Source organism: Empidonax traillii, unplaced genomic scaffold (assembly GCF_003031625.1).
Source record: "Empidonax traillii isolate 1590-97213 ecotype Southwest subspecies unplaced genomic scaffold, ASM303162v1 scaffold993:size324958, whole genome shotgun sequence".
Classification (NCBI taxonomy): Eukaryota; Metazoa; Chordata; class Aves; order Passeriformes; family Tyrannidae; genus Empidonax; species Empidonax traillii.
Window position 1 is genome coordinate 178,077 of NW_020956186.1, and position 26,266 is coordinate 204,342.

Below are 26,266 nucleotides of genomic sequence, written 5' to 3' on the forward strand. Positions count from 1 at the left end.
GTGGAACCACACGGCCCTTGTGCTGTTGACTCGATGTGCAGCTGTGCCCCGTGTCACAGGGTTTTGGGGTCGGGTTCGGTGTCTGAGATGGTTGGTAGCAGAAGCAGCATCTCACGTGATAGCTCTCAAGAGCAGAGAATTCCACCCTGGCTGGCCTGGATGTGTAAGCCCCTTTCATCCCGTCCCTGGGCCTGGGCACCAGGGAGGCAGCTGTCCCAGATCAGGGCAGGAGCTGCAGCCCTGTTGGGGCACTGCACATCTCCCCCCACCCAGTCTCGGCCCCAGCCCCGGCCCAGTCTCGGTACAAGCCCCGGCCGCTGCCCCGCCGGCGGGAGGGCGGACCTGGAGAAGCCCACGGGAGCTTTCCGGTCCCTCCCCTCCCCTTCCCCTCCTGTGTCTCGGTACTGGCACTGCACCGGGTGCGATGGAGCCCGCAAGGCCATCGCTGCTCCCCTCAGAGCCACCGGCTCTGTGGGCCCCGGTACCGACACCGGCCGAGGGACGGGTGAGCCCCGAAGCCTCCCGCCCTCCCCGGCCGCTCGCCCTCTCGTGCTCCTGCCCCTGCCACTGCTCCTTTCCCTGCCCATGTCCCCGTTCCCATCCCTCTCCCTTCTCCGCCTCCCTTCTCTGCCCCCATGGGACCGGGGCCGCGGGCCCCCATCCCTGCAGCGAGGAAGAACGTGGCCTCGCTCCATACAAAATAATTTATTGAAATCACAGCTATACATGGGCGAGCGCCCAAGGCAGCGCTGCCCCGGCCCGGCTCGGCCCAGCCCGGCCTGGCTCAGCCCGGCGCGGCGGGTGGAGGGGCCCGGCGGTGGGGCGGCCGCACTCCCCGCGGCACGGACAGAGGGACACGCTGCCGTATGTACAGAGTTTACACGGAATAAATAAGGGACATGTACAGAGGAGTGGGAGCGGGCGCCGGGACACCCCCGCCGCCCGCCCCAGGGTCCGGGAGCCCCGCTGGGCTCAAGGCCGGGCGCCCTGCTCGATCTGCTGGTGCTGGCTGCGCACGGCGAAGCGGTTGACGTGCACCGGGATGGGCACCACGATCTTGGGGTTGCGGACGGGCTCTCCCGAGCGGTTGCTGACGTTGCCGGCCTTGATGCGTTTCCATTTGGCGCGGCGGTTCTGGAACCAGATCTTCACCTGCACCTCGCTCAGCTTCAGGGCGTGCGCGATCTGCGAGCGCTCCGTCAGGCTCAGGTACTTCTTGCAGTGGAATTCTTTCTCCAGCTCCAGCAGCTGCTCGCTGGTGAAGGCCGTGCGGCGCCGGCGGCTCTTCCCGGCCCCGGAGCCCGGCGGGGGCTGCTCGGCGGCGGGGCCGCCCTTGCCCTTGCCCTTGGCGCCCAGCGCGGTGCCGGCGGCCGCCCCGTCCAGGAAGGGCTCCTCCTCGCTCTCGCCCGCCGAGCTCTCCTCCTCCCGCTCGCTGCACGGCGTCGCCGCCGACTTCACCTCCAGCTTCTCCTCGTCCGAGCTGTACGCCTTCCCGTCTGCGGGACACACAGCGTCAGCGCCCGCCGGCGCGGCCCCCGCCCCGCCCCGCCCCGGCCCTCCTCGCCCAGAGCCCCCCGCAGTCCTCCTCCCGCTCCCTCGGCGGGCGGCTGAAGCTCCTCCCGCAGCCCTGGACCCCGCCACCACCGCGTCCCGCAGCCCCGGGGTGGCCGGAGCCGTGGTCCCAGCCCCAGCAGCAGCCCCGCACCGGGCTCTGTCGCGGCCAGCGCCAGCCGCTCCAGTCCAGGACCCCAATGCCCTGCTTCCCGCAGCCCGCCCGGCTCCGAGGGGCAGCATCCACAGACCCGGCGGGCACCCTGAGGTCTGACCTCCCCAGCAGCTGTCCCATCCCCAGCCCACAGCCCAGCCATAGCAGCGCCACGGTCTTGGTCCAGCAGAGCACATCACAACCCTTCAAGGGCTTGTCCGGACCTCTGCATTGGAAAGAACGTCCGTACCTTGCCCCTCAGGTCAGCCCTCCCTGTCCTTTCTCACTGCACCAGACCACTGATGCTGTTCAGCAAGAAGCCAGCCAAGAGGAGCTAAAGGACTGTCCAGAGCATCCAGAGCCAACAAACTTCTTGCTCTACAGGACATGGGGTCTCCCACTGCTGGCTCTCCCTCCCTAATACCAGGACCCACCAGTGGCTCCCTGTACAGCCAGGGAACAAGGGGCTGAGAAAGCTGATGCTCAGGGCTCCGCTGTCCCCAGCAATGTGCAGAGGGGCAGGACAAAGCCTGCCAACATCACACAAGAGACAGCACCTCAGCCCAGGTCACTGGACAGGATGCAGTGCTTAGACCACTGCAGACACCTCTCCTATGCTGCCTGCAAGGATACTGATAAAGTACAAGGGTATGAATCTCCTCCTTGCAAGCTTCTTCTGTCCCGAACTGCTGACTGAACGATTAAACAGCCATGGAGCAAGGGAGGACACAGTGGGAGACAGGGGAGGAAGGAAGCCTGGAAGGTGGTCACTTCCACGGTAGAAGGGCTCAAACAAAGGGAAAAGATGTCCCCGGTCACAGACACGGGTCATGAAGGGAGGACCCACAGCTATGCACAAAGAGGTGAGGAAGCTTTTCTGTCATGCTGAGACTAGAGGAGACCAGAAAATTCTTCAAGTCTGACCCAAGAGCATGAATCACCGCTGGAAGGAGCCAGCCCTGAAGCACTCCCACTCAATATGAGCCAACATGCAGAAGAAGCAGCAGCAGATCTTCAAAATTCTAAGCAGTGTCCAGGTACTGGCACATGCAACCCAGGCCACTGGACCTCTGGCCACTTCACCTCATCTCAGTGGGAAAGGCAGAACAGCCCTCAGAAGCCTGACAGTGTAGGGTTCAAACACACAAACATCTACTGCAAGAGACTACCTGAGCCCTGAAGACATTGCTGGGAGTCTGGTGGCTGTGCAAGAGCCCCCATTTCCCTTTCAGTGCTGCAGCAAGTCTGTGGCTTCCTGAGAGCAGGTGGCTAGTTTTGGAGATCTGGATTCATTTCCCTGTTCCTACTGCTTTGTACAGTGGGAAGAACACCTTGATCTCTGTCCTGCTGCAGAAGGACAGACAGTGACCTCTTTCTTCCTGAAGGCTGGGGACAGGGATGAAGAGACCTCCCATGTGCATAGTGGATAAGGACCCAGAGAATTTGTGCTGGCTGGGCTGAGGATTAGGAGCAGGTGGCAAAGTTGCATTTTGGCTGCAAGCACTTTGCTGAAGAAAAGGAGAGCTTTCATTCTGTGTCCATCTCTGTCCCATGGAGCACAGGGCCTGACAAGGTAAGAGAGCTCTTATGAGGAAATCAGTGTCTTCCCCAAGAGCTCTCATAGGTCCTGCCCTGGCACTGCAATTCCCCAGGGATGGAGGATGGCACCCCAGCAGCCACATCAGCAAACAGTGTTGATGAGGCAGACTGCTCCTGTCAGCCCAGGCTGTGTCCCAGGAGACTGGGAGAAAGCTGAGCTACCACTGCAACATAACAATTTGTAAAACAGGTGTTATGCCTGGATACTCTCTTCTTAACCAAACCCCACAAATTTTGAACGGTCTCTAGCACTCTCGCATTTGTGTCACATAAAAGGGCTGGGTTTGCAGTAAGGAATTTGGAACTATTTGATGACAGAGTTTAAACCAGATGTTTTCACAAAGAAAATTGGTATATTGATTTGTTAGTCACCTACTATGTCCCCAGCGAGGAAGGAATGGAGGCAGAGGATCCCACACAGAGTTTAGGAGGTGTATACTGAAACTTTCAAGGCCTTTGAAAGGGAAATGAAATTGTCATGAAGCAAAGCATCGTGACTGAAAAATCAACGAGAAGCAGTAGATGAAGAATAGAGTTGCCCTCTGGTTTGCTCTTCACAAAGTCCCAGCTGTTCACTGATCCTGGGAAAGACACTGAAGAGGGCCCAAAGGAGCTCTGAGGGCTGGAGCACCTCTGCTGTGAGGACAGGCTGAGAGAGCTGGGGTTGTTCTCTTCGGGGGAGAGAAGGCTTCAGGGAGACCTTATTGCAGCCTTTTGGTACTTAAAGGGGACTTATAAGAAAGACATAGAGAGGCTTTTAACAGGTCCTGTTGCAATAGGACAAGGGTTTTGATGATTTTGCACCCAAAGAGGGTTGATTTAGATGAGATATAAAGAAGAAATATTTCACAGTGAATGTGGTGAAACACTGGCCCAGGTTGCCCAGACAAGTGGCAGATGCCACATCCTCAGCAACATTCGAGGCCAGGTCAGACAAGGCTCTGAGCAACCTGATCTAGTTGAAGATTTCCCTGCCCACGACCTTTAAAGGCCCCTGCCAACCCAAACCATTCTGTGGTGCAGTGATTATGGATGTGGAAAGCATGGTGAGGAGAGCTGGGTGTCGCAGGTGACAAAGCTGTTCAAACAGGATCAGGGAAACCTGGATCAGGAATTGGTGTTGTGACAGCCAGAAGAGCCCTGTGTTGGTAAGCACAAAAGGAAACAACAGAAACTTCTCCTGTCCCCAACTGAATGTGCAGTCCCTACATCAACCCAAGAAAGGGTCTCAGATCACTGCCTGGATCTCAGAGGAGACCTGCACAGCTCAGGAACAAACCTGCTCTCAGGAGAGCTGTGGAGAGCTGGGTGTTAAATACCCTTATCCCAGGGATAATGCTCTTTGTTGCAGCTGTAGTAACAAACCAGACTCCAAGCTTTGCTGCTTCTCATCACCAGTTTCCCTACATATCTCTGCCCACTCAAGAAGGGTGGTAACAACTGGAAGCAAGTTTGAAACCTAGGGGATGCAGAGAGAGGCCCTAAAATAGGGCATTGACCCCTTTGGCTGATCTGGCAAGCAACTAATCTTGTGTTCATAGACACCTGCAGGATGGAGATACGTTAGCAGCCCAGGGACAGAAACAGTCACTTCAGGGTAGAAGTCAGTTGATGACAGTGAAACAGACCAAAGGAGGCATTTATTCTTCACATGGTTCTTCTACAGATAAGAGATCTGTGGAACACCTTGCCCTGGGATGTGGTTAATGCCAGGGTTATCCTGCCTTTCTGGTGGATTCCAGGGAAGATTAAATAAAGTCACAGAAGACAAACTGGTCAAAGTTTACTAAATATACAGAAACAACACCTGTCTCAAGAAGCCCCTGATGTGCAGATGGTTGGATATGAGGGAAGCATCATTTTAGAATTGAGCATTGCACAAATTGTGCTCTCTTGCTCTTCCCTGGACAATTGCTTTTGGCCAGGGCCACAGACAGGATGTGAGCAAAAACTGCATTATAGATGGTTTTTGATGACTCCTTTTGACACAAATCATCTTTTGCTTCCCTAATACTGGAAAAATACAGCAATCCTCCTGGGTTTCATCTGAGATGGTTAGTAAAACAAACTCCACTGTCCGCCTCTGGTACAGTCAGGAGAAATATTAGGTATAGGAGAAGGCAGTCACATTTGGCCAGACAAATCCTCTCAGATCTGAGCAGAGCAGCCCTCAGAGTTGGGTCTACAGTGGGCACACGCCTATGCAGAAAGACAAGCATCCTTCATGGCTCCGGAGCAAGCACAGTGCTCAGAGGCAGCAGGGAATGAACAGTGGTAACAAGACATCTTCCTTTCCATGTGAGCCAGTTGCAACCAAAGAAGTCTTAGAGGTAGGATTTCTCGGATTCAGAAGTGGCCACTCTCTGGGACAGTTTGTCTGAGTCTCTTGGGAGGAGGGAACATCTTGGGCTCGGGTACAGAGGAGCCACGGAGGGAGCTCAAGCACAATGCAGTTCATCTGCCCACAGACTGGGAAGATGAGGTCGCATGGACAGGTGGTTTTGGCCAGGGCAGCGCTGCCCTCGAGGAAACTTTCACAATAAAAATGAGATCGCATTGGGTTTTTGACGCAGCACAGAGGCTGGGGAGCACCAGATGTGCACCAATGCCCTAATAACCCACAAAGGTAATGGGGAGGCAGAATGCCCCCATTGTCCTATGTGAGGGGTGAGGTTCAAGGAGTACCTGCGCGAGGAAAATGCTCTTCTGAGGGAGGAACCAGGCAGGGCAAGGGAGATACCTGGGCTTATCCAGGAGAAGCTAAAAGGAGGATGGAGAACAAACAGCCAAGCAGTGCGAGAAGCAGCAGAGACTTTGCAGCATGCAACCATACCAAGAAACCTGTGAGACAAAGGTGATCTCAGGAGTGGTCAGGGGAGACAGCTCAGGACAAGCCACGCCGGAGAAGCAGGGTCTCGCCGCAGGGACCCCTCACGCCCCACGCTGGAGGAGTTGAGGGGGAAGAGCCGAGCGCTGGACCCGTCTGAGAAATACGGAGCAACAAGTCCCCGAGGCCGGTGGAGGCGCACTCGGGGAGCGGCCGCAGCGCACAAAGGCGAGGACCTCGATGGGAGCTGCCCTCGGCTGCAGCGGGGGGTCCCGGGAGCAGCGCTGCAGCCTGCCCGCGACGTCGGGCTGAGCCTGTGCCAACGCGGCGGGCACAGCAGCGGGCACGGCGGCCGGAACGGAGGGGACCTGCCCCGCCACCGCCCCCGTGGGGCGGGCTCGGGGGGACTCGGAGCGCCAGTGGCCGCAGCACGGCGACGCCGGGAGGCACCGGCCCCGAACGCGGCATCGTGCTGGGGGCAAGGGGCAGCCCCGCGCCAGGCCGAGCGGGACCGAGTCCCGAACGGGGATCGGGACCAGGATCGGGACGGGCGGGGAGGGCTGCGGGCCGCCCTGCGGGCCGGGCCCTGCGGCGCCCCGTCGCCTTCCGCCTCGCTCGCCCCGGGCCGGGTGCCAGGACCTCGGAGAGCTCCGCGCCGCCGTCCGGCTCCGGGCCGCGCCACGCTGATCCTGCCAGGCGGCCCGCCGTGGCGGTCCCCCGACCGGCCGCGCTCCCTCCGCACCTGCCTCATCGCCCGGCCGAGGCGAGCGGAGTCCGCAAAAGCTGCGGGCGCTGCGTAGCCGGCCCGGGACGGCAGGGAACAGTCCCGGTCCTCTGGGCCCGACGGGACGGACAGGGAGCGAGGTCGCGGGCAGGTCCAGCAGCCGCGGCCGTGGCGACCCCGCCGTCCTGCCCGGTGCTCCCCGGCCCCCAGCGCCCGCTGCTCCGCGGCTCCCGTCCTGGCGAGCTCGGGGCCCGCCGGGCCGCCCATCCCCAGGAGCCGCCGGCGCTGCGGGGAGAGCCCGGTCAGGGTCCCCTCGAGGCTGCGAGGGTCTGGGCGAGGCGGGCTGGCTGCTCTCCGCCAGGCGAGGCGGGCCCGCGCCACTCTTACCTGCCAGGCCGGGGAAGGGGTCCGGGAAGTGCAGCGGCTGCTCGGGTGGCCCCTTGTCGCGGCCCGGGGGCAGCTCCTCCGCCTCCAGGCCCTCGGCGCCCCGCCGGCAGCCGGCGTCGGGGGTGGCGCGCGGCGGGGGCAGCTCCTGGGGCGGGTAAAAGCCGTCGGGGGGCTCGGAGAAGCTGGGCAGGGCGGTGGTGAGCGCCACCATGGAGGGCACGGCCTGGCCCAGGCTGGCGCAGAAGGTGTTGGTGAGGCGGCCGGCGAAGGAGGCGAGCGGGGCCAGCGGCGGCAGCCCCGACTGCAGCGGGGCGTGGGACAGCGCCTGCGGCAGCACCAGCGGCCGGTACGGCATGAACATGGGGTACCCGGTGTAGAGCAGGTGCCCGGAGCGCGGCGGCGGCGTCCCGATGAGCGAATCGATGGAGAAGGCGGTCCCCTGGCCGCCGGGTCTCTGCATGGCGAGCGGGCCCCGCCGGCTCAGCCGGCACTAACTTTCTGGCGAGCTCGGGCCGCCGCCAACTCGCCGCGATCCCGCCGCCGCCCCCGGGCCCCGCCGCCGCCGCCGCGGCCCCGGCCCGCGCCCGCCGCCTCCCGTGGGCTCCGGCGCCCGGCGAGAGCTGCCGCCCGCCCGCCCGCTCGCTGTCTCGGCGCGGCGGAGTGAGGCGCGCTCGGAGCCGCCCGCCCGCCCCGCCGCGGGGGGGCCGGGCCGGGCCGGCGAGGGGAGGGGGGAGGAGGGAGGGGAGGCGGGCGGGGGTGTCGCCCTCTGCTCTCATCCATCTTCCGCACATCACGGTCGAGTTCCTCTTTCAGCGCCCGCTCCGCCGGGGCAAAGCGCCCCGCTCCCCCGGCGCGGCCGGCCCCTGGGAAGGCGCCTCCCCCTCCCGCCTCATCAGCTGTTATTAATGGTGATTGATGATTAGCAATTACGGGGCCAGTACAAGGGTGCTTTTGTGGGGACGGGACGGGGCCGTGCCGAGCGGCACGGCCCTCCCCGGAACCACGGACGGGGCGAGCCGGCCCCGCAATCGGCTCGGCTCGGCCCGGGTCGGCGCTCCCGGTGGCATCAGCCCGAGGGCAGCGGTCCGGGGGCGGCGGCGGCGGCGGCGACAGGCGGGTTCCAGTGCCCCGACCGACCGGTCCTGGCCGGGCACCGGCCCCGTCGCGCTGGGGCAGTGCCGTGCCGTGCCGTGCCCGCAGACCGCCCGCCGCTGAACAGGATGCGGCGGGGGCCGCCCCGAGCAGAGCCGGGACTGCCCCTTTCCCTGCCCAGGAGCCTCCGTGGGCTCGGAGCGGGGTCTCCGTGAGACCGGCGGGCTCGGGCGCCGCGGGGCCGGCGGTACCGCAGGACCGCCCGCAGACGCACTCGGGTCACGGTGGGAACGGAGGGGGTTGAAATCCGAGAGAGGTTCTCCCGTCCCCCCTTGCTGCTCTCCCGAGGCCCCGGCGCCGCGCACCGCGGGGTGGTCCCGGTGCTCGGCACGGCGGGCAGGAGCGGGCATGCGGCGCGGAGCCCCGGCGGAGCGGGGCCGGGGGCGGATGTCCCGGCTCTCCCCCGGCACCCGCTGAGCAGCACAGAGCCCGGGGCTCGTACCACCGCACTCCGAGTGCCACACGCTTCCCCCGGGTTGCGGCCGGTGGCCCTGGTGCGCATCGCTCCGTCTGCAGAGCAAACGAGACCCGCGTGAGCCGAAAGCTCCCGAGCTGCGGCGAGAGCTCCGCGGCTCCGCTGCTCTCTCTGCGTTCGGGGAACATCGCCTGCCCCTTGTGGGGAGTCTCCACACTAAAACAGAGGACTTCTCCCCTCAGCTCAAAATTTGGGTTGTGCTCCTGTCCACAGGGAGCTGCTCACCGGGCCTGCAATATGCTGAGCATCAGGCAAACTAAAGCCCTACTTTAAAAGAGCGTCGGGATTGCCACATAAAGCACTTGGAAGCTGAGAAATGCCACAGCTGAAGTCATGTCTGTGCTCGCTCAGACTGTATTTTCAGTGGCACAGTGACACGCCAGACCTCCATCTCTCACCTAGGGGTATTCCTCTTTTCAGGCCCCCTGTGTTTTCCTGCCTGCGCTCCCCCTTTGACTGGGGATGCAGTACCTCTGGCTGCTTAGCTACCCAGGCTCCCTGGTGCATTGATATCTGTGTGAACACATGGATTTCTAAACCACCACCTTCTGCTCTGTCCCTGAAGAGGTCTGGAACACCACTTTGCTGCAGCCTTGAAGCGTGTGTTTTGTGTGGGACATGACAACCCAGCCACTGAGCTGGACACTTGGATCCTTTGTGGAGCATGTAAGTTAGGCAAAGTGGGTCCACCAGGTACTCAGCCTTCCTCCACTGAACGGGCACAATCTGACTCCCCAGGGCCCAGCTATGACATCACAAAGCCTCCTTTTTCTTTCATGTCTTTTGTGCCTTTCTCTGTGGCATATCCTTGCAGTTCCAAGGAAATATCCCTCTGCCGTGAGAACTGCCCTGCCTCCAGCCAGGGAAACAGATGTGGAAAAGTCAATGGTAAAATAATCATCCAAACTCCAATACCAAATCCTAAAACTGAGGCCCACTGAATCCCTGGCACCACTGATGCAGACACCTCCCACGCTTGGATCACTGAGAGAGATAGAGATGCCTATGTTTGCAGGTCATTAACCAGTCAGTCCCTAGTCCAGGATGAGGGCCCAGATTCCAGACTGGGAAGGAGGCTGGCAGAGACAAGCATTTGGATGGATCCCACCACAGGGATCAGTTGTGACACAAGGGACACGGTTCAGGTCTGCAGGTCAGCATCCATATTCTGTCTGTCCTTGGCCCAGCTCTCCTGGCATGTCTGTGGGAAAGGGACCTTTGTGTTGGAGTCATCTTCATGCACACAGTTTTGGTCCATTCCCTGCTATCACTACACCATGGAGAAAGGGAAAGAATAGCCATGTGTTACTGGATCTCATGACTGCACCTAAAGAGGCCCAAATCCAGGCTGTGCAAGCAGCTTCCTGACTCCCGAGCAATGGAAATTTGATCACTTGTTCAATGAATCTTTCCTACGTAACCTTCAACCCACACCTCACACCCTCACATAGGTTAGCAAGATATTTGAGAGGAACAGGAAACTGCTCTACTCTGTGACCTTGCTGGGAAACTGAATGAGGTGGGATGACATGCATCCCCCACGATGGAGTATGGTGGTCTGTGCCCACGGCAGTAGGTCCTGTCTGAAGCCCAGAGCACAAGCTCTTTACTGACCTCTACACATCAATAGCTGGCACCCAGTAAGTCCCTACTTATGTCTCCAAGACTGAGCTTGTGCTTACCTCATCATACACTTGCATTACCTGCAGCCCCTGTCTCCCTTCAAACATTGAATCTCTGTTCCATGCTGGGAGCAGCAAGGAAAGACTCCTTCCAGAGGGGTGGGAAGTCAGGCCACAAGGGCTTGAAGTCCACAGGACTCGAGGAAGGTGACCAGAGCAACTCTGATGACAGACAGATGCATCATTTCAGTAAGCCCTGATCCCAGAGGGCTGAACCCCTGTGAGGGCTGAATGTACTCAGGGTCCGACAACTTACTCCACTCTGGTTTACTTTGTCTCATCAGACTTCGTAGTAAAGAAGGGTAGAAACTCATGCCAAATCATGAAGCCAAGATTCAGATAAGGAAAATTTGAAGGACTGCAGAAAAAAAATTAAAAAGTTGCAAAATAAAGGCAAGGTTTGCTGCTGTATCCCAGTGCATACATGGAACACGACAGGGCTCTCACACCCACTGCCCTCGCAGGGTGAGCCAACACAGAATGAGGGTCCAGGTTGCACATGACATTGTTTTTATTACTTGGGCCTCCAGAGGCTTTCCCAGTTTCTGTAACTTCTGTCTAATCTTCCATAGCTTCTTGCTGTCTATGAAATGCAGTTTCCATGGCTTCCACTTGAGGCTCAGACCTCCACTGCTCAGTTTTCTCCCTGAACATCTCTCCCTCTCCACATACCTTCCTTGCAGGAAGTCCTCCACTTCTGGTTTATCAGGCTCCATTCCTCCCTTGCAAAGAGCCAGTGTGTTCCCTTAATGTGCCTAAATATACACCGTCCAACATACCAGGTACAGCAGAAATATTAATTGTGGGGGCAATTTGTAAAGCCCTGATCTCATTGCACTCTCAGCTGTTGACAGAGACCTCTCAGGACCTCAGTGGGTACATTATCAGACATTAAGCTAAGAAAGAGTCTCACAGGTACACCTACTCTCTCCTGTTTTGGAGTTGCTGGGTCATGGCTTGTGTTTTTCAGCCTCAGCTTAGTTCTGAGTCTCACCAGGCTGGGACCCAAATTCAAGTCCAGTCTCTGTCAGCAGCACCTTCGGCAATCACAGACCAGCCTGGCCCATCTCATCCTCCATCATGCCACTGCCTGAGTTGCCCCTCTGTCCTAAATCTGCCTTTGCTTTCAATTCCTCTTCTCTGGTTTCTGCATTAAAACTGCTGAAGCTTTTTCCTCCTCCTCCTCCTCTTTGCCATTCCTTGCTGCAGACACATGATCATGGATGAGTCCATTTGCCTGTTTTTCTGGAGTCAGTAGGCAAGACTGGAAAGTGTCCTGCTCAACACTTGACCCTTGGGACACAGTGTCTGTGCTGAAGACCATGCATGACCTGTCTGGCCAGCACAGTGGATCTGCCCTAACTGCAATCTTCTCAGCAAAGGCAGCAGCTTCTTAGGAGAAAGCCATCAGCCTCTAAAAATGTCCTTGCTTGGAACACACAAGGGGGATCCTCAGAGGCTGGTAATTTGGGAAAAGTTGATCCTAGGCTACTGGGCAGAAAAAGAACCATCTGGGCCAGCTCTCCCCTCTGAGGTGAGGAGTTTAGAATGTATTCCTGGTGCACCGGCTGTTGGCCAGGTAGAGGCCAATTAATTTTTGCTGTATCTGTAATGGGAAAAGTTCTGAGACAGACACAGAGCATGGCAACTGCAACTGCTACAGTTAAAGTGTAATGACTGACTGGCAAATGAAAGCAGGTCTTTCTAATGGAAACTGCTATGCAGCCTTAACTTTATGCCTCTACCTGCTCCACTTACAATCTCTGCACGGAATCTAGCACAACAGGACTAAATCTAGTCACAGCCTCTAGGCATTCCTGTAGTATAGCTGCTAAACATATTAAAAGCAAGGCTAACGTTGCAAAATTATTTACTCAAGTATGGGAAATCTAGAGGTTAGTCTGGCTATGGCCATGATGCTGTTTGACTGAAGCTGGGCTCCTGCCAGGCACAGACTCTGCTGTTGGATGTGCCCATGACACGGTCCATCAAACTCTGCAACCACACACAGCTTGGGGTGGGCAAGAGCTCACGTGCAAGGAGCACCCAGGAGGTCCCAGCTGGTCTCTGCAAACATGGTCCCACAGGCTTTCCTTGAGTGCAGAGCTGCCCTATGTGCTTCTGCCTTCAGCTCCCGACAGCAAAACCTGTCACAGTCATCTGCAGTGGCTACAAAAATCCACACTCTCTCCTGGGGAATGTATTTCAGAAGCAGACCCGGCAGAGCCATAGCTGGAGCAGTAAGAACCCAGCATCTTCATTAGCAGTAGCAAGAGCAGTCCCAGGTGGATGGGTTTGCAGTTGACTAGATCTCAGAGAAGAAATTTTTGTTTCTATAGTCCTGGACAAGGTAGGATCCTTTGACACATCTCTTAAAGGATTATTCTGCTTAGGAGAGCCAAGCTCTCCCTCAGTCCTGGGTTTGGACCCTGCTCTGGGAAAGCAATGTTAGCCAAACTCTTCAGATAATTTATGGGGCCGCTAAGGCACAGGGCTAGTACCTCTTGCACGTTTAGCCTGGAAGCAGCTCTCTCCTAGTGCACTGCTCTGCCCCAGCAATTCCGTGAGTGGAGTGCTCTGGATCCTTTTGTTCAGAAGACATCCATCATCTGCAGGTCACTATACGGACATGTCTCATAGCTCTGACAGAACTAAAGAGCCTCTAAGTAAACCTGGTATTTTCAGAGTGCAGGATGAAGGACTTGGAGCAAAATGGGTTATGCAGCACCATGCACAACACAGGCTGGCACATGAATAGTGCTGTCTTCAGCTGGGAACATGGTCCAGTCACCGGCACCACTGGAAACAACCTGGCTCTATTGTCTTCGTACCTTCCCTTCAGGCACTTATCCACACTGATGAGATCCCCCGGAGTTTTCTCTTCTCCAGGCAGAAGAGTTCCAGCTCCCTCAGCCTTTCCTCACAGGAGAGGTGCTCAGATAATTTTTCTGTGGTTAGATATTGTTATTTTGTCACCACTCAAGTTTCTCCAGCTCCAGGTCCTCGAGGCACTTTTTGTTGGGCATTTCCTTGTCTTCTGAGCATTTTTGATGTCCTCTGCTCCCACTACAAAGTTATATCACGCCTGCTTTTGCCGATACCTTTGCTGATAATTCCTAAAGTGACCTGAACCACTCGCTCATGACAAGCAGCTGCAGAGGGCAGGGACGGACAACCCAGAGAGCACCTGTGTGCAAAAGGGGTCTGTGCCCCTGGGGTTCACCTGCAGAGCATGTCCCTGTGCTCACCTTAGGAGCATCAGCATCTGCTGCAGCACTTCTGGATGGAAACAGAAGTGGAGGAAGCATTTGGAGTCATGCTCCCAGGGGGGAAGGACCAGAAGCCCTCGGCACTTGGAGAACTGCTGTGGGGCCAAGCAAACCCCCAGTGTGAGCCCAGAAGAGCTCTGCACAGGGCTGATTCAGAGGGCAGTGTTGCTGTCAGGGGGTCACAGCCTGCAAAGAACACCGAGGTTCCTACTGCCCCGAGTCAGGGCACCTGGTGCTTCCTCATGAGGGATCCCAGCCAGAGTCGTGGGGCAGCCCCTGAGGTGTTTGTGTGCTGGGGAGAGGACAGGGTTTGCCTTTGAGTGTCACATCCAGCCCTGGGGTCCTTTGGAACCCCCAACCATCAACCATCCCACAGGGTGAAACACCAACAGCCCTGCCAAACGGCTGAGATCTCAAAGCTAAAGCTCATGAGAGAAATGGAGTAAGAGCAAATATTTAAGTAAGATTATAAACGCAGCATCACCATTTATTCCAGAATGTCTTTCTCGGAAAGCAGGGCAGGCAACAGATTCAGAGCTCAAAGCTGACAGAACCAGGGGGGCCAAAATGAAGGAAGCTAAGGGGAAGTCAGAGTTATCAATGAGGTGTCAATGGAATGAGGAGCATTGGGAAGGGAAACTGGAGCTCATTATTCTGGGGCCAAAAGCAGTCCCAGCAGTGACAGCAGCCTGTGGCAGCACAGTGCAGAGGAGTGACAAGACTGTGGTTCATAGATCTGTAATTAATCAGCCTGATCTCTTTGGGGCTGGGCTGACCACTGTGCAGGATGAACCCTGGTCTGGGCTAGGGCAAAGCATACAGTGATTTAAAAAAAACTAGAGATGAGAAATCCACATCCACCATGACAAGCTGTTTTAAGATGCAATTAACTAGAAGATTAATTGCACTTGCTATTAGAAATGTGTTTCATTTCTAATTCTAATTTCTGTGTTTGCCCAGCTTCAATTTCCAGCCACTGGATCTAATTTCACCTCCGAGTGCCACTCAGAAAGCCTGGCAGCACTGAATGGACGCTGCAGGGAGGTTTGGCAAGGCACAGCAGGGTCCAGCAGTGGGTGGCAGGAAGTGATGGAGGGTCCCTCGGTTCTCCATGGGAGTGGGATCCGAGCCTCTCCCACTCTGGGAAGCTGGTACTGGAGAACAGGGGCCCACCCTTGCATGCAGGGCTCCAAGGAGCAACCACGGTGTGCCCAACCCCGATCCCTCTGCAGCTCCTGCTGCCAGGAGTCCCTGCAGCCCGTCACCCATCCACGGTGTTCCCCTGAACCTCTCCGACTTCTCAAGCTTTCTGACACCTCAGCCCTGAAGCAGGATGCCCCAGCAGCAGAGAAGGCAGAGACCTGCAGGTGCTGGGCCCCAGCCCCAGGTGTCTGTGTGCTACACACATTCTGCATAACGAAAACCAAGAATTCAGTGAATATTTCTGCTCTGCATTTGAAACAACAATGTGTAATATTCATATTTTACAGTGGTAATGAAATACTTTCTATTCCATCAGTAATTAAGGAAGATGCTAAACTGTGTAAGTAACAATTTTTGTAATGTGCAGGAGAAGAGCTTACATCCAAGAATATTTAACTGGCTAATGAATTCACTGAACCATTTATTTTTTTTTCTTTATAACAAATCATGGCACACTGGGGAACTTGGGATTATTAGGGGGAAAAAATCCAATGTCTTGTCAGTATTTAAATGTGTTCATATGGATATCCAGGAAACTACAGAGCAGTTAGTTCAACATATATCTCTAGCCAATCACAGACAAGCAACCAAAGGACATCCTGGGTAAATTAGACAAAACTAGAACCCAATTTAATCTAACTCAAAAAGGATATTTTCAAATGATTTTATGTAACTTTTTTGTAAGCTTCCAAGTTTGATACAGCTAATGAGAGATGGGGTATGCTTAGATTCCTGTAAGTCAGTTCTGCAGAACATTCTACTATGAAAAATTAGCTGTATGCTGCAGTCAGTGGGCTCAGCATTAAGAGATCCAAAAGAACTGGGTGACTGAGAAGACTTATCCTACACAGCCATTTGAAAGGTGTATTTCTAGCTCTATTGTCTTCACAAATCAGTGTTATATGTTGTTAGCAATCAGTGAGAAATAAAGAACAGTTGCTGACAAAATTACAGGAGTGGATGAAAATGAATTGTTGGGATAGTAAAAGTCATAGGTGGCACTTGCTCAAGACAATCTGATCTTGGTTGCTGGAAACACCAGGTACATGAACTGGCTGATTTGTGCCTCCAAGTATAAGGTGCAACATACAGGAAAGAAGAATGGGGCTTCACTTTAAATCAAGGACAGCATCCTGGATAGTAATGAGTCTGAAAAACATTAGAGGTTGTGACATGTGCCACCTGAGCACAGAAAACACTGAATTCAGGGCATTTCTGCCCAGGTCTCCCTCCAGGGCTGTGCAAATGGTCCAGTGATGTCAAATACGAATCCAAGGTTCCTGAGCATTTGTGTGGATCTCACATCCACAACAGAACCCTTAGACAATCAGCACAACCCCCTTTTGAGTGCTGTGCACAGCTGTCCTCCCTTCATCTCCAAAGGATGCACTGGGACCAGTAAGGGCCCAGGGAGAGCCTGTGTGCATAGTAAGGGCTGGGTGACAGCTTCCACACAGCAACAGCACAGCTGAATGGAATTCCAGCCTAAGTAAGGAGAGAAAGAGCAGGCATCTCTATAGTTCTGAATAATATGATGAAGAGGAACAGACAATAGCTGCCCATATATTCTTAGAAAGCAAGAGTTAAAGGGCGTCAAATGAAACACAATGGTAACAGTAGAAAGATAAATAAAAGGAGGTGATCAACACACTGTGCTATTCTGCTCTCCTTCCCACAAGGACATCAGAATGCTCAAATGTACACAGGTCCAAAAAGTGACTGTTGACATTTATGGCAGAAAAAAAATAAATCTCTCCCCAACCAATAAATACAAAGCTGCCTTTTTGACTCAAAAGTACCTACAATGCAGATTACAAGTGTAGGGTGGGGATGGACATGCTGGGGAAGAGCTTTTCTCTACTTGCTTTCTCTGTTGTCCTTCTGTAAGTACCATTGTGATTTACTAGTCTGCTCCCTGTTATGGCCTGTCACGCTCTTTCCCGAGGAACAGGAAAGATCAAGTAAGAGTCAAACAGGTGCTGATGCTGTTGATCTCCCAGAAGAGGGTACCAGGGATGGGCAGTGCTTTGGCTTCACAGGGAGGGTCAGAGCAGGATCCAGGTGCTGCAGCTGGGCTGGGATGGAAGCTTCTGTCTAGAACTGGGATGACTTTTCCCCCGGAGCACATCACTCAGATGGTTACACTGAGAATGCAGCGATGGACACGCACCTCTCCAGCAGTCTCAAGGGTGCCTCTTGCCATGACAAACCCAGCTGGATGCTGAAGCAGGAGCAGTAGCCTTTGCCTAAGACACATTCCCAGCAAAACCAGCAGCTGCCTGTGCCTGTAGCAGCTGGTAAAAACACATCAGAACCACATGCACCTGTGCTAACAATGCCTCACGCTCACTGTCCTCGCTGGGGGCCACAGCCTTCCCACTCAGGATGGTTACATTTTTCCCTGGCAAAACTGTCCAAGCAAGTACATCTGATGCTGCACTAGGAATTTCCCATTCCCACATCAGAGAAAATAGCAGAGCCTGTTAAATTGCCAGAATGTGCTCTGGAACACTGAACATTTTTAAATCTCTTCTTGCAAATGTGTTTGAAAATCAATTGCTAATGAATTAGCGTAACTGAGTTAAACGTAGAGCATTTGTTCTTAGCTCGAAGCTTTCTGCTTGTTTCAGCTTGGAAAAAGTGCTAGAGCTTTTCTCGTGGGTTGGTTGGAATTGGTTTGGGTTTTTTTCCCCCACCGTTGCCTTGGTCCCTCTGTAAAAGGTTCTCCCCTTTTCCTACCACCCTCACATTCCTTGAAGTTATCCAGTGGTACCTTTACACACAATGAACTCATGCCCTTTCAGTTTTAGTGAGAACACAGACAAAATTCAGTCTGTGAAGATCTGTGCCCAGGAGTGGCCCGTCCCTCTCTCAGCCCTCTGACCTGAGCCCTCCCATGCACACTGGGGTGCCCCACCTGCAGACCTGGTGGCTCTGAGAAGAGCCCTGGAAATGCACCTGCAGCTTCACACAGGTCCTTCATTGCAGCAGGTGCCCGTCTGGGCCCTAACACCTTCATCCAAGGAGGACTGGGACGTGCCAGAAGCTGACCAGCCTTCTTGTGCAGGGGCTCCCTGTGCCCCTGTGTTTGCAGAAGCCAAACCCTGTGGGTTCTCCTCTTCCCACTGGAGCTGTCCTCATCACCCAGTGCAGAGCATCCTCAGAACTGGCAAAAGCAGCCAGCAAGACCCAAGGAATGCCTGTGAGCCTAACAGCTGTAAGTTAACAACTGCAAAATAAAGCAAACCATTGAATGCAACCCTTCCCTCTCCTTCAGGTGATATTATTTTAGTGCCTGAGCATGCTTTACTGCTTACAGGCATAGGGACAGTGCTGGAGAGAAGGACAGAGAGACTGATATCCTACAACCAAGCCTGTGATCCATGCAGAGTACTTGCTCCTTGTCCCACAAAATGCCCTAATCCCCACATCTTCCTTTTCTTATTGTGGAGCCTGTCCTGAGTAGTATGGACAAACAGAATGCTCCAAAACAGGTGCATGAGGCAGAGCACAAGACTGAAGGGGACACAGTGACAGGCTTGGCACAGATGGCTGATGTGGCCTGGCAGGAGGGGGTGAGGGGAAGGGGATAGCTGGGAAGGCACTGACTGCATCAGAGGGGATGGAACATCTCCACAGAAAAGCACAGCAAGACTGGAACTACAGCCCTTAATAGAGAACATCCTCGAAGCCGAGCAGCAGGAACTGGTGCAGGGCACTTGGCAGGTGCAGCTGGGGAAGGACCAGAAGCAGACGGCCCTCCAGGAGGGTCCTGAGGGTGCAGCGAGCCAGGTGCTGCAAGGAGCGAGGTCTGTGCTCCAGGGAGAAGAGAGACTGGTAGAAACGTGAGTATTTCTACAGAGAGAAGAGAGGAACACAGGTAAAATTCAAGATATCACCCTGGTAGCAGGGGTAGAACCAGACACCCATTTGCCTTACTCACTACTGTGGATCCTCCCTGTCCCCAACAGTGCCATCCCTGTGTCCTGCAGTTTCCTGCCCAGCCTCAGCCTTGCCCACCTGCAGCAGCCCCAGCTGACCCTGCCCCCCCACCTCCAGAGCCTGGACATGTGTTCTCCAGCCAACAGTAGGCTTTTGTTCCCTCACCTGTACCACCTCCTCTGGAACTGCTTGCACCCAGTCCTCGGAGACACGCACGTGGGTGTAGCTGTTCACCAGGGCTTCGATGATGCGTGGGCAGGTGTGGCAGTACCGCAGCACCTGCCGGGGAGAGAGCAGGTGAATACCATCAGGCAAGGTCCTGCAGGCCCCCCCGTCACCTCCTAGAATGCTGCTCAAACCCAGATGGGGCAGATCTGGGGAACTCACGTCCTGTCCTCATGCTGACCCAGGAGAGGAAAGCAGGTGCGAAGCTCCAGTGTTCCTCCTGCGAAGAGGGTGATTGAGCCAACACCCAACATGCACAGCACAGCTGCCTTCAGCACAACTGGGTCCCCACTGCCTCTCCTCAGACACAGAGACCAGCGCATGCGGCTGGGATGATGATCTCAATCGGCCTCGCTGCTGCAATTAGCTCATAAGCACCAATGCTCTGCTGTGCACCAGGCTCTTTACTCATGTTTAGGTAGTTGAAGCACGAGCCGTTCTGGATCAGGAACTGACACCGGTTTTACGAGCAGCCAGACCATGGTGCTGTGTGCCTCTGTTGAGGAATGCACTTGGGTCTCAAGAATACAGGATTGTGCCTGTCTGGCACTGTGCTGCAGAGACATCCTGTCCTCATGTCCTAAGCAGTGTTGTGCCCATGCCAGAGGCTGTGCAGAGCCGCAGAAGACATCACACTTGCTTGTACAATGTGTCTCTGGTGTGGCCCATGTCGGTACAGGTGACACACTGATTCTGTGTATCTCACAGCAGCGCAGCCTTCAGAGCACAGCCCACCCAGGCACAGTCGCACAGAGGCAGATCCCCCTGGCTCCAGGCTCCCTCTCCCCATGGCCCTGGCCAGCAGTAGCTGTCAGAGTCTATTCTGGCTGTACCAGTGATCCTCATTATCTGGCGTTAATAGGAGATTAATTAGTGTTAATTGTTGATTTTCCTGTATTTTCCCAAAGGGGAGAGCAATCTGCTGATCTCCGGGCTGGGTAATTATTGCACTGCTCAGGAATTAAGACAGGAAATTAACCCTTTGTCTGCTGATGTCTTGCAGAGACAGCGGGAGCTGGAGGGTGTGCCCCTGAGAGGAGACACCTCCAAAGGAAGAAGACCAACACTTTCCAGAGCAAGTGATTATGAAAACTGGGTGAGTACTCTTCACACAGCTTAGCAGACAGAAGCAGGAGAGTCCTACAAGAGAACCCATCAGGGATTCCCATACCAGAAATGCCAGTTCTCTCTCCCCAGTCTCTGGGCAGAGTGAGCAAGACAGCAAGGAGGCTGCCACGGAATGAACCCTGCTGTGACCCTTGCTCACACTGGGGCCCTGCTGTTCACAGCCTTCCCCTCCCACCACACTCCGCACCTTGAGGAGGGAGCCCGGCCAGATGCGGACAGCTCCGTGGTTGAGCAGGGCTCGCACCACGAGCTCTGGGCGATGCTCCAGTTTGTAAGCAGCTACTTGCAGGATATTGTGCAGGGCTGTGTTGCCGCCGTAGTTCATGACATTGACATTTGCACCCCGGGCCAGCAGTAGCTCTGCAATTTGAGCGTTGGCATTCTTGCAGGCCAGGTGAAGCGGGTGCTGCCTGTCCCGATCGGCAGCGTTGATGCTGGCACCGCTCTCCACCAGTAGCTGGCACACCCGGTAGTAGCGGTCCGTGTCCTGGGGTTGATGGCGCTGAGCACAGGCAGCGTTCAGTGGTGTTTGTCCCTCCTCATTCTTTGCCTCCAGCTCTGCCTTGTGGCACAGAAGCAGCTGGACGTGCTCTGCCAGGCCATGCCGTGCTGCCACGTGCAGGGCTGTGTCATTCTCCTCCTCCGTCCGACTGTTGGCACTGGCACCATGCTGCAGCAGCTGCCGGACACACCTGTGTGGGCCAAGGTGACCTGGTGACCTACCTATCTCCATCTCCCAGCCTACCTCCCAGCCCCCACATCTGTACCATCCCACAGCTTTCACTTGTCCCAAGAGTGAAAAATCCCTGCTCCTCATGCCCTGGAGCAGTAGTTTTAAGCCACGATGACCGGTGAGCAGAGATACTGTTGCCTAATCCAAGCTAACTCCTGCACAGACCTCTCAAAGAGTTGTGCCACCTGGCATCTGCTCATCTGCCCACTGGATCTGTGTGGGAATGCCCTGAGTGACACAGTGTGACCGTCGGCTCTGCAGTGCTGGTGGACAGACAGAGAAACAGCACCTGACTCAGCTGTGTCACCTGAGGACTTGAGCTTGCAGTCACCTGTTTGACCTCAGAGGTGATTGTGGCTCAGGAACAGGCACCAAGGCCATCTCCTTCAGCTGCACCCACCAGCGGGGACGAGGAGGGGCCCCTCCTACAGGGGATGAGGCTCGATGGGGAGGGGGGCCAGCTGTGCCCCCGGGGCAGAACTCACTCAATGGAGTCTGGGCTCTTGCAGAGGTGCAGGGGTCTGTAGCCATCCTCAGAGACAGCCTCGGGGTCAGCTCCGGAGCTGAGCAGCAGGCGCACGCAGTCGGTGCTGGCAGCTGCACAAGCCTCGTGCAGGGCAGTCTTGCCCCCCGGGGCAAAGTCGACGGCAGCGCCCCGGAGCAGCAGGAGCCGCAGGCAGTCGGTGTAGCCCCGGCTGGCTGTGATGTGCAGGGGTGTGGTGAGCTCCTGCTCGTAGGTCAGAGACCACAGTCCTGCAAGGAAAGAGAGGTCAGGGAGCCACATCCAGCCACAGTGCACAAAGACCTGCCCTTTCCCACAAGGTACCTGATGTATGTCCCCTCTGAGAGACTTGGGTTTCTCCTCAAGGGACTGCAAGTCCATTCCCTGCGAGGCCCCTGTAGTTGGAGTGGCCAGCCAGAGACCAGGCAGTGTGCTCCTCACCTGCTGCCCAGGTGGGCACGTGGGGTTTCTGTTGTCAAAAGCACAGTGGAAGAAGGGCCTAGGGCACCGTTGGGGCTGAAGGCAGTGAGGTGGCTGGGATGAACACCGTGCATGAAGTACCACAAGCACAAGGAACCAGGCAGTAAAAGAGCCAGCTGCCGTGCACACAAGATTCAGCTGAGCCCTGATCAGCGTGCAAACAGTAAGATCCAGCAGAGATGGACATCTGGGGCCCAGGAGAGCAAGGGGCTGAAATGCATCAGCTCTCAAAGATGCTGACCCAGCTGGAACCATCACTGAAATGGAAAACAGCCAGCAGATGAGGGCTCCTTAACTCAGACTTCTGGCTGCCCACCCAGGCTGGGCTGGAGGACACTGCCCAGACCGCACAGCATGTTCAACACTACATCCTCTCAGCTCCTTCTTACAGAATCAGCATGTGGTCAACTGTGTTTCCCAGGTCCAGGTTTAAGCTGAACCATCTGGAGGACCCAACACAGGGCTGTGACCATCCCTTGTCCGGCACAACAACAGGACCCAGCAGCCCAGTGCACACACAGAGCACAGGCACACAGAGCTTGGCTGCAGGACTGGTCACAGAGATTGACTCCCCATAGCCCCGTGGGGAACCCGAGCAGTTCCCAAGCCCTTGCACAACTTCTGTGAGAGGGGCCAGGTTTCCTGGATGCACCTCATCCTTCCAGACGCACACGCACTCTCTCACAAGATGCACAGGAGAACCTGACCACATCCCCGTGCTCTCACTTCCCTTTGCACTCCTCCGTAACCCAAGCGGCTCCTGTAACACAACAGCTCCAGCAACAGCAACGTCCCACAGCTCACGCCACAGGCTGTGCCCCACTGCCCCCACATACTCAGCCCACGGGGGTTGAACCGGTAGTTCTTCCACTCTTCCATGTCACTGGTGTCAAACACGGCACTGGGGCTCAGGTTGTTCTGAGGGTTGCTGAGGATCTCGGCCACAATCTCCCGATCCCCAGTCAACAGGGCCTCCCAGTACAGCTGGGCAGGGCCAGCCACCTGCCGCGTGCGGATGGGCTCCCAGCTCTCATCTCCTCTGCCTGTGATGCTGCCCATGACAGGCACCCCAACCCTTCTTAGAGACCAGGGCAGGACCTGCTGGTGCACCCCAGCCACACTCTGAGCCTATGGGCACAGCCCCACCAGTACCCTGTGCTCCGGCCGAGGGGCTGCCTGCCTGCCCAGGGTGCTCCACAGGGAGGGGGCACATGTCACACGCCTCTTTGGCACAGGTTGGGCACAGCTCAGGTGTCAGCTGCTCTATTCTGGGAAACCTTGTGACCAAACACAGGCCAAGAGGCTGATAAAGGCTTTCCATTCACACTGCAGTACCTCTGCAGTGCCCCACTGTGAAGGGAAAGCCCCCAGGCAGGGCAGGGGGACCTGAAGGGTGGAAATGGGGACAGCAGAGAGGGAAGTTGTCTCATACTCAACCAGCCTATTGTCATCCAGTGCTGCCCAGATCACAACAGCACGACCCCATCAGTCCTCTGCTCTGTGCACATCTCCATGCCTTCCCCCACCCTTCTGTTCCACACATGACTCCTTGCCTTCGCCCACCCCTCTGCTCCATGCCCATCTCCAGCGCTGCACACCCATCTGCCAGTTCCACCTGAGCTCTTGGCACTAGTCAGGTTTTTAAACAAGCCACAGGGACAGCTCTTTATAATCAAAGCCAAAGGAGAGGTAGAAATAGTCACAAGGATTAGAAATATTGAAGGTAATTTCCTTTTTTTTCTTGATATCCAGCCTTGCAGAGAGCCCCTGCATGACTTCAGTGTTCCCTTTCCATCCTCAGACACTCCCCCCACTCGGGGTTGCTCACTGCTGGCATGCCACCTGAGATGGAGTTTTCCTCTGGCCCCACTTGGCTGCACACATCCACCCTGCCCACTGAACAGCGTGCATTGCTAACTTATTGCGTGTTTTGTTCACAATGTGTGTTCTAGAGAACACATCAAACTGCATGGAAGGCTACTAAGTGTTCAGTTTAATTTTGTGTTATGGAACTAAGATCATGCAGCTAAACACAAGTTAAGTGACCCCAATAGGCTACCAAGCAAAAGTTACCAGGGGACCAGAGCAGAGTGTAAGACAGGGAACTTTACCCTTCTCAGTAATGAAAATAAATGAGAGAGTTGTATACTGACAGTCTCCAGCTCATTCTGTCTCTGCAGACTTCACCTTCTCTAACTAACAGATGAAATCAGTGAGGATGGAAGCAAAAGGGACCAGAGAACGTGGAAGCCTGTGTGGTAGCCACAAGATGTGCCTGGGCAAGGTTCAGTGAGGTGTATAGATGGGACAAAACACCAAGCACGATCAGGTCCTACCTTCTGTCCCTCAAGACAAGCTTGCTTCCACCATCTTTCTGCCAGACTGGATTTCTGCTCCCCTTGTGAAATCCATCTCACGGAACAGAATAGCTCTGTGATCCCTTCTCACACATGCACTCTCTCCACCTCACACATTTCCCATCTATCCCAGCAGTCTCTAACCAGACAATCCTGATGATGTGCTCCTCCAGAAGCCCTTCCAAGGGCCCTGTTCTCACCATTTCCTTGTAAGTCTGCCATTGGTCACCTTCAACAAACCTGCTACCATTTGTTCTATAGTCTTGGAATCCTCCTTCCTCATCCAAAAGCCATTCTTCCCAAATACCTCTTCCACATGCCCTTTCTCTGGGCCCCATCCCCGGCACTTTCTGTTCCCCATGTCCCAGCCCCACACACCCACCACGTTTCCTGCTAGTCCAGCGCAGCACATCACCCCTGGTCTCAATGATGAGGTTGATGGCTGCGCTCTTGGTGAAGAACTTCTGCACCATGTCCAGGTCTCCAGTGAAGAGCGCGTTCTGGACCAGCAGATCCCGGCACTCCAGTGGCTCCAGGCGGCTGTACTGGCAGCCCTGGCCATCCAGGCTCAGGCTGTGCTCACTGCGGTGGCACTGGGACCTTACATGGGGAGGAAGCTTCCAGTGATCTGGCTGCAGCAAGTGTTGTGTGGCAGAGCTGAGGGGGAAGGTGCAGTCCGTCATGGGGGACAAACTGGACGAGTCTGAGCCGCACAGTAAACAAGCTGCTGCAGCAAAGAGCCTTTGTCAAAGGGTTTGACCTTTGCAGGTTGTTCCTGGGTTCCAGCTCTCCGGCATCTGGCTGGACTCAGGCACAGGCCTGACTCACCCAGTATAAATAGTCCAGCTTGGCAGCTCCTCATCACCACCTCCCCTTCTTCCAAAAGCTTATTTTCAGCTGCTGGGTGCAATTACCAGCACAGAGTAGGCACAGATTAGGTAGCAGGCAGCCTGGAATCACTGCCTACGTGCTCGTTTGCTCTGCAAAGTCCCTGCTCCGCTCTGTGCTACCCCAAGAAAGGAACAGATGAGGGGGGGCAGCCACAGAGAGCGAGCATGGAAAAGATCTGGAGCAGACACACTGTCGGAAGCCATAAGGGACTGAGGACAGAGTCCTTCCCTGACACAACTCCAAAGGGACAAAAAGGCCCTCACAAGTCCCACAGACTGCTTTGAACACCAGCCTCTTCCCCAGGGCAGTGAGGCACTGCCTCACTCCCTCCTTTGCTGCAGGACCTGCCCACGAGTCAGGCAGAGTCCCTCAGCGGATCCTTCCTGTCCCGTTTCTAGAGCAAAACCAAGAAGTCAACAGGTCCAAGAGCTCCCAGACCAATGTAGGCACTAGGAATGGCAGTAGATGCCACTATAAAGATTTTCACACAAGTTTTGTCTCTCCCTCCAGACACAACCACAGCCCAGACACAGCTAGAGAGACCTCCCCAGCCTCAGTCACACTCACTTCAGCTTGCTCAGCACCTCACAGAACCCATGACAAGTATATTTGCACACACATGTCCAGGGCCCTTTTTTCTTCTGTCTACACACCCATCCTAAACCCTCTCCCCACACAGTGGTCTGGTCCCCCTCTGCACACACAATGCCAAAAGCAGAAACAGCTGTCCTGTCCCAAGACAGCAAGTACAAAGCTAAGAGCTATTTATTACCTTGATTTTTTTTTCCCCTTTCTTGTGTTTGTCTTGTGTCTGCTTCACTTCTGCTGTCTCTTGCACTGCCTGGAGCTGCTCTTTATCCAGGGCTGTCTTCAGTTACCAGTCCTGCAGAGAAAGCAAACGTGCAGGGGATAAAGCAGGCTGCAAAGGAGGGTCACAGCACAGAAGACAGAAGCAAGTCTCTAGACCTGCCTGTTCAAAGACTGC

General features: G+C 55.5%; 2 protein-coding genes and 1 long non-coding RNA gene across 6 annotated transcripts; 1 reads left to right on the forward strand and 2 right to left on the reverse strand.

Annotated features, from left to right (window-relative positions):
* Nucleotides 1–765: 765 nt before the first annotated feature.
* Nucleotides 766–8,022, reverse strand: GBX1 (gastrulation brain homeobox 1). Its single transcript, XM_027903811.1, is given in 3 exon segments — nt 766–1,496; nt 7,243–7,905; nt 7,908–8,022. Coding segments are annotated over 3 exon segments (1,302 nt in total). The 3' UTR covers nt 766–972.
* On the reverse strand, nt 1,431–25,195 carry ASB10 (ankyrin repeat and SOCS box containing 10). 4 transcript variants are annotated; one of them, XM_027903808.1, is made up of 5 exons: nt 24,773–25,195; nt 21,537–21,804; nt 20,506–21,010; nt 19,131–19,244; nt 1,431–1,496 (listed from the first exon to the last, which is right to left on the reverse strand). In XM_027903808.1, exons 1-5 carry the CDS (start codon nt 25,071–25,073, stop codon nt 1,455–1,457), a joined length of 1,230 nt encoding a protein of 409 aa, XP_027759609.1. In that variant the 5' UTR covers nt 25,074–25,195; the 3' UTR covers nt 1,431–1,454. The 4 variants fall into 4 exon arrangements, with proteins under 4 accessions (XP_027759609.1, XP_027759610.1, XP_027759607.1 ...); XM_027903809.1 differs by lacking the exon at nt 1,431–1,496 and adding an exon at nt 15,363–16,172; XM_027903806.1 differs by lacking the exon at nt 1,431–1,496 and adding an exon at nt 18,373–18,878.
* On the forward strand, nt 9,559–10,915 carry LOC114068004. Its single transcript, XR_003573502.1, has 3 exons — nt 9,559–9,757; nt 9,885–10,022; nt 10,836–10,915. It is a non-coding gene; the product is annotated as an uncharacterized LOC114068004 (long non-coding RNA).
* Nucleotides 25,196–26,266: the final 1,071 nt, after the last annotated feature.

What these genes read in the sequence shown, in the direction of transcription:
- ASB10 (XM_027903806.1), bottom strand. Translation starts at nt 25,073, where the DNA reads ATGACGGACTGCACCTTCCCCCTCAGCTCTGCCACACAACACTTGCTG. An exon ending in AAGAGCCCAGACTCCATTGA is followed by an intron (nt 21,011 to 21,536) that starts GTGAGTTCTGCC and finishes TGGCCCACACAG; the next exon opens with GTGTGTCCGGCAGCTGCTGC. An exon ending in GGCCGGGCTCCCTCCTCAAG is followed by an intron (nt 19,245 to 20,505) that starts GTGCGGAGTGTG and finishes TCTCCCCGGCAG; the next exon opens with GTGCTGCGGTACTGCCACAC.